Consider the following 7,334-nt stretch of genomic DNA (forward strand, 5'->3'; position numbering starts at 1 on the left):
GTGTCCATTTGCAAGCTGATGTGGCTAATGTCACATCATTTTATTTTATTTTTTTGTATGAAATGGGTTTGCAAATTTGCGTGTTTTGCAAATTTGCAAATCCTGACAAAAGCTGCCGCAGTTGCAACAGAAACAACTTTTGTATTTTTATTTTATTTTGTTACTTTTTAATATTTTAATATAATTAATAATGTTATTTTAATATATATTGGGTCTACTTTTGAAAGTTGATTAGATTTGTAGGGATGTAGTGTGAATAATAAATGATTTACAAATGGGATGATGTGGAAATGAGACCCATTTTTTAAAGTGAGAGAGATTTGCAGAGATAATGTTAGCCTTGGAGGCTGAGTTTGGCTTTTTTTTTTTTTAAAGTAAATACCCAAAATGGTCCCTCGACTATAGCTAAATTCACAAATTGGTCCTCAACTTTCAATTTCACCCAATTAAGTCCTTAACTTTGCAATTTTAACACGATTTGGTCCTCCATCTAATTGACCGTTTGTTGACCATGATCGACGATCTCCAGAAGAACCTTCAGCTCTCGTCGGAGCACGTGGAGGCCTCCAGGATGACGTTGCACCGGTTCGGAAACACGTCATCTTCTTCGCTCTGGTACGAATTCAACTACATTGAATCCAAAGGGAGGATGAAGAAGGTGACTGGGTTTGGTAGATTGCTTTCGACAGTGGATTCAAATGTAACGCGGTCTGGAAATGCAACCGGAACCTTAAAAAACCGACGATGGACCATGAAATTACATATATATCCTCAAAAATCATAGTCAACAAACGGTCAAATAGACAGATGATCAAATTGTGTTAAAATTACAAAGTTAAGGACTTAATTGGGTGAAATTGAAAGTTGAGGACCAATTTGTGAATTTAGCTATAGTCGAGGGACCATTTTGGATATTTACTCTTTTTTTTTTCTTCTTCTTTTTTCCTACAACCTATCTTTCAACGTCACTCTTCTCATCCCTAGTCATGGCACCTTCCTTCTCCCTTTCTCTTTCCTAACCCCTCAAAAAACCCTCAAACTCTATCTACCCAAACCCTAATGTAAATTCTCATAATTGCCTCTCCTCCACCGCCGCAGCCCACAGCCACCTCTACAAGCACTCCCCGTCCCCCATCCTCGCCTTCGACACAAATCGAGTTGTCCGTTGCGTTGTCTGCAAGAGTGGAATCGCATATGCAAATCCTTTTTTACAGTATCAGTTTTAGAGATATAAAGTGAAGGAAATAGACATCACTATTCTTTTATCTCTTTAACCGTATACATACAGTACATACATAGTGTCTGTGTGTATATGAAATTATATATTCCTCTCTCTATTTTTTATATGTGCGTATATAGCTATACAAGACGAATTATGAATGGTGCTATAAGTTCTTCCTCTTTTCCATCTCTGCTTCTGCTCTCTTTTTATCTTCTAAGTAGAAAGTGATGTTACTGTTGCATAATTTTAGTTGTTGATGGAGAGAGAGAGAGAGAGAGAGAGAGAGAGAGAGAGAGAGAGAGAGAGAGAGAGAGAGAGAGAGAGAGAATGGGGTCGTCGTCGACTTGACGGAGCATTAGCCGAGAGTTTCATCTGTCGTTTAAGATCTTGTTGATCGGAGATTCAAGAGTAGGAAAAAGTAGCCTACTCGTCAGCTTCATTTCTAATGTTGATGACATGATCTTGCCCCTACAAATCTACAATTCATGATTTGTGATTAAATGATACTAATTTTGAAATACGTGGAGTTTTGAATGCAATGAATGAAAATTAATTGTAGCTAATTTATCTTATTTTCTTGTAGCGAGCACTAAAATCAAGACAAATACTTTACTAAAAAATTCATTCAAGAAACAGGGCGAGAATTTTCAGCCCCCAAAAAATCCCCGCAGAGAGCGAAATGATATGTAATTCCTCATTCCTACCGAGAAAGAGGGCAGGGACAGAAACCCCACTCCCTACCCTACCCTGTTGTCATCCCTAATAACAATGTCGGGGTCCATGGTATTACAATTGGAGACATGGAAAGAGATAAGATTGAAATTATAATCTACTTTTTTTTAATGATAAAAAAATGATGAGATAAGGCCATTAGAGCTTAAGATTGAACCTACATAAGCAATCTACTTGTCACTTGGCAACTGCATGCTACAAAAATGGATAGTGTGTTGAAGCCTTGCACCCATCGCTACGAAAGTCTCCATATCGTGAGTTCTACATAACCATATTCTGTGCATATATTATCCTCTTAACTATAAAACAAACAAAACAACCATGGAATTTATTTAGCCATCAAACTTTGAGTTTTTTGGGCCCTAGCAGTAGTCAAACAGTCTGGAACCACCACCATCATGCCTCTTTATCCATGGAATTTCTCTAAAATTTTCATTTTTTTTTTTTATTAGAAGGAAGGGAAAGGAAAACATAAGCCAAAGGGAAATGGGAATCTTATGTCATTGCAAAGTTTACTTCAATCATTCATTAACAGCTTAGCTGTGTCAGAAAAGTTACCTTCTAAATGGCATCACTACACAGGCGGCTAGGCTAGGCTTCCCAGAGAAATTCACACCAAAACTCACCTCTTAAAAAGCTCAAACACAGCTGCTATAAACAAAGATAAATGCTGTAAAGCCGGGATATTTCATCATTTGGCGTTTATTCTATCCCTTATATCCCGCTGTTATGTAGAGGCTCATTAAAGATAACAAATAGCAGATTGGACAAAATCTCCATTAAATTCAATGGGTATGTATCTTATTTCAATTCTCAGAGTCGGTGCTTTTCTCCTCTTTAGGGGGTGCAAACTGCCTACTGAGCCGAGACTTTGTCCAGGGATCCATGGCTGGTCTTTGTGGTAGCTGTGGAGTGGGTGGTTTTGATTGTCTAAGTTCATTTTCCCTATCAATGAACCTGCCAAGGGAAAATGGAAATTTGTCAGATAAATTACAAGATGAAAGCAAGACCCCAAAATTTATGTCCTCACAGTATGGTACGGATTAATAGGAATGCCAAATTATTTACAGTATAGTCTTTTCCAAGGCAACTTTTGCAATATATTTTCTTTACATTTTAAATTCAAACAAAAGCCAACTGGTTCTTGAGCTAAATGCAAATAAGGTAAATATCTCACTCAATATAGGCCATAGGTGCAGCATCACCAACACGTATTCTTGTTCTTAACAACCTAGTGTATCCACCAGCTCTCTCTCTGCAAGTTGAAACATCAAGATGTTATGCAACCACAAAGAACAAACCCAAGCAAAAATAAAATGAAAATGAATACAATTTAAAAGATTCCATATTCACTTGTATCTATAGGCCAGTTCTGTAAATAGTTTGTGAAGAACATCATCCCCACGCACAAAGCCAGCAGCACGCCTTGCAGCACATAGAGTTCCCTGCAAAATTTTGAGATGGTTTCAGATTCATACAGATACAAATACCTACACCTTGAGTCCTTGAGGTGTTGTTTGGTTGGAGGGACAGACTAAAGGGGATTAGGGAAGCTACTGGAAGGTGCTGGCACTCCCCTTAATCCCTTCTTCATTTTGATTATTTTGGCCTAGTAAATCCAAATCAACCTGGATCAGAATGGTCCTAGAGGGAACACTGGTATAGCCCAAACCTGATTAAAGAAAAAATGCCAAATCCAGCGAGTACTTATGCGTTACCAAATACAGGACTGTTAACCAACCCTAGGACATCATCACCTTCATCCATTAAGCCAAGCATGACAGCAATCACACAAATAAATTATAATCCATGACTTACGGTAATCCCAGCACTATTTTACCACCAATCTGTAATCCTCCACAGTGGTTGGATGCTTGGATTACAGCCAAACAACCACAAAGGGATCAATGCAGCCACCCCTAGATAAGATTATGGGTCAGAGTTTAGTTGTTAGAATTACAGTAATACTTTTGGATTTTCCCATGACCAGTAATTCATTGTTTGTTTGTATACTGTTCCTAGAGATTAGGCCTTTACCAATGGTTCAAATGAATTTACTAGGAGCCTAGGATGGTAATCCAAGAATTATAATAACAAACTACCTGGGATCATCTATTATCAAAGGACTAAGAGTAATACTGGCCCCAACCCTCTTGATAGCTCCTTAATCCCTCCAACAAAATAACCCTAATTTGCAAAAAGCATCGGAAAAGAACAGGACTAGGAACCAAGAAATGTTTACATCATATAAAGAAATATATTGCACAAAACACCAAACGGCTAACAATATCATACATTATAATGCAACATGACAAATGACAATAGTCCTTCTATATCAATTGAAATAACTAATTCTATGCCACTATGATAATTGTAGATTTAGTTCTTGACTTTACAATTGGATAGTGTTGGTCACTCAACTATTGAGAAATGGCAATAGTTGTTGAACTGTTAAGTTCTAGGTGAATTTGGATGGAAATTTGACACATGGAAAATTGGCACTAAAGATGACAGTAGTTTTGTCAATTTTCACAGAATGTCCAAGAAAAATATTTTAAAAAGTCCCACTTGCTATGGAGTATTCTTGGATAAAAACGAATTTGAAATGATGCTTAAAGCTTTTAGCTTAATGAATAAAACAAACTATTTCTGGACCAAGCAAACAGAGTCAATTGGAATGTAATCAATTGAGAGGGAAGTGGAAATATCAAGCTTTATCTTAAGTTGAAGTCTTTCGGCTGTTCAATTATTATCCAACTAGCTTAAGAAAAATTAGAAGTATGACTTCCCTATGTTGCGCCAGGAATATTGTCAATTTCTCAATAGTAGAGAAACCAACACTGTCCAATTTTATAATTCACAGCTAAATTTAGAATTGGCACTATAATCTAGGTCCAAAAGTGAAATTAGCTCTTAATTGAACTTCTAACATGTTAATTAGGAGTTTATCATGTTAATACGAGAGGAAAGACAAGTGTGAAATTGCAACATCTATTTCAACTTCTAACATGTATCACTTTTACAGTTTCATGTCATAATAAAGCAAATAGTTCTAATAAGAATTAAAAAATCTTGTATTTCAGATGGTATCTGAGATGCTTAGGTGACATCGATCAAAGAGGGTGAAGTTGAGCTAAAGAATATTGACAGGAGTATTAGCCCCCACTCAATGGAATTGGTGCCATATTGCTCAAAAATTACTTAAACAAAAATCGAGTCACCTATAAACCAAGATGGCTGAAACTCTGTAAGTTTTGCAAGAACTTAAAGACAAAGAAAGAACCAAAAAGAAGGAAAAAAAAAATCCCATCAAGAACATGATCTTTTGCCCATAACTAGAGAAGTAGAAGAATGACCATCATGGAAACTCTATTTAAAAAACAAAAACAAAAATAAAACAAATGTATGCCTCTCTAAGGAACTACTCTATAGCACATGTTCTTAATAACTAGTGCATTTCCTCACCTTCAATTACATCTTCCTATATCTGAAGCCATTCAAATACAATAAGATTAAGCACCATAACAAGTGAATATAGATTGGAAGGAGCCCCCAAAGACTGCACTTAAAACCATCAAGGAATCAATCACTAGACAATGCATAGTGCCGTACCTCTTTCCCAAGCTGCACCATATTATCAGCAAGCCTACGAACTTCCTTGGCCTACAAAAGGGCACAAGAAAGAAACAATTATAATTACAAAGCTTCCACAAGATGCCAGCAACCCGTTGCGATAACATCCAGAAAGAACAAGAAAACCGAAAATTTGCCTATGTTCACACATTTTGATGTGCTTAACTAAGCCTAAGTAATACTCGGTAATAAATTACTAACTGATCACAATAATAAGCTTAGATAATTACTCAATTAAGAGGTCAATCGCTTCAAATTATTTCAAAACGATCTAACAATGATGATAAAAAACCAATCGCAAGTACGCCAATTTAACGACATTAAAAAAAGTGAAAAGATTAAGCAAAAGATTACTTTAGCGACTGTGGTCTCTATACGCTCATGCTTCACCAACTGCGAAACCATCGTCCTGGAAGAAAAAATCCCAACAGTTAAAAAACACACACACGCACACAAATTGACCAGAAATGAGAAGAGATAATGGTGAATGGAAGAACCTGAGCATGGAAAGTCGATGGCCCGTTGGGCGATTCAACTTCCTAAGCTTCGTCATTGTCGAGCGCGCGTGAGAGAGAGTGTGTTTGAGAATGCAAAACCCTACGAGAGTAAGGGGGGAAGGTTTTTCCGTTTTTGATTTAGTCTTGTCAAATTGAAAAAAAAGAAACTGCAAATCAAATTACGCGCCCGGGAGGGGGGGGGGGGGGGATTTACTGATTTGGTGCGGGGAGGGGTGGGGGCGGTTGATTAGATAAAGATAGTTAGATAGGCATAACCGTCCAACCCGATCGACCCGAACCCGACACACGAGAATTGTAACATCCCGTGTTACGGCCTTTAAAACAAATTAATTATTTAATCATTTACCCAAAAGAAAGAATTAAATTTCATTAATTAATTAGGAAAGGTCCACCATAGTCCATGGGCCCTTGTCCCTAAAGCCAATCCCTTAGTCCTATAGGAAATAGAATTAGCAAATTCATACCACATAGACCCTAATTGGGACTCCTAGATATATAAATAGGGACATAGGAGGCACCTAGAACTCACACCACAATAACTTTCACCACACAAGAATTCTCAAGAATTCCCGTAGGAGAAATCAAGAAAGAAGAAATCTTAAAGAAAAACCCTTCATAGCCAAGGAAATTAATTAAGGCTAAGAGATAACTCATGTCTCAACAAAATCTATTTTCCTTGCTATAATCTCCTTCTTTGGCTCCCCCTATATACTTGTGTCTTGATGAATTTATTTATGATATTTGTGATAATCTTGATTGGTTGATGTGGTGATTTTATGAGTGATCTTGATGTTAAAAAGAAGTTCTTGATATTTATGTGATGATTTCTTGATAAACCTTGATAATTCTTGATGAAGAAGATAAAATATGATTTTGATGATTTGGGTGGGATTAGAGCCCTAGGTTGGATTGGGAATTGGTATTGTGATGTTCTTGATTTATATTTGGGTGGGAATTTGCATGTTCGGGTGTTGTTCGTGTCTAGAAGTCATGTTAGGAATGTTCAATATAATTCTTGCTTTCGATCCATTAAATGCCTATGTGGTGTCGTTAATTGCGTTTAAAAGTGTCTAAGCATGGTTTCGGGTTCCACAAAGGATCCCGGGACGAGTATTTGATAAAAGAGTCAATGGGGGGTAGGGGTACCCGCTGCCCAAAGTGAGACCGCCAGGCAGCGGGCAGCCGTTTGCCTGCCGGGCACCCGCTGCCCGGAAGTTGCCGTCGGCGGG

The 7,334-nt window shown here is 37.5% G+C and overlaps 1 protein-coding gene across 1 annotated transcript; it reads right to left on the minus strand.

Annotated features, from left to right (window-relative positions):
* Positions 1-2,410: 2,410 nt before the first annotated feature.
* Positions 2,411-6,212, minus strand: LOC109148138 (50S ribosomal protein L17-like). The gene is made up of 6 exons (XM_019295946.1): positions 6,085-6,212; positions 5,942-5,996; positions 5,567-5,617; positions 3,308-3,399; positions 3,132-3,209; positions 2,411-2,911 (listed from the first exon to the last, which is right to left on the minus strand). Exons 1-6 carry the CDS (start codon positions 6,138-6,140, stop codon positions 2,761-2,763), a joined length of 483 nt encoding a protein of 160 aa, XP_019151491.1. The 5' UTR covers positions 6,141-6,212; the 3' UTR covers positions 2,411-2,760.
* Positions 6,213-7,334: the final 1,122 nt, after the last annotated feature.

This window comes from Ipomoea nil, unplaced genomic scaffold (genome assembly GCF_001879475.1).
Source record: "Ipomoea nil cultivar Tokyo-kokei standard unplaced genomic scaffold, Asagao_1.1 scaffold0268, whole genome shotgun sequence".
Taxonomy (NCBI): domain Eukaryota; kingdom Viridiplantae; phylum Streptophyta; class Magnoliopsida; order Solanales; family Convolvulaceae; genus Ipomoea; species Ipomoea nil.

Bases quoted from the DNA above. Each gene is read 5' to 3' on its own strand.
- LOC109148138 (XM_019295946.1), bottom strand. From the start codon at position 6,140: ATGACGAAGCTTAGGAAGTTGAATCGCCCAACGGGCCATCGACTTTCC. The intron at 5,618-5,941 runs GTAATCTTTTGC...GCCCTTTTGTAG, and splicing joins TAGAGACCACAGTCGCTAAA to GCCAAGGAAGTTCGTAGGCT. The intron at 2,912-3,131 runs GTGAGATATTTA...TTCCCTTGGCAG, and splicing joins GCACCTATGGCCTATATTGA to GTTCATTGATAGGGAAAATG.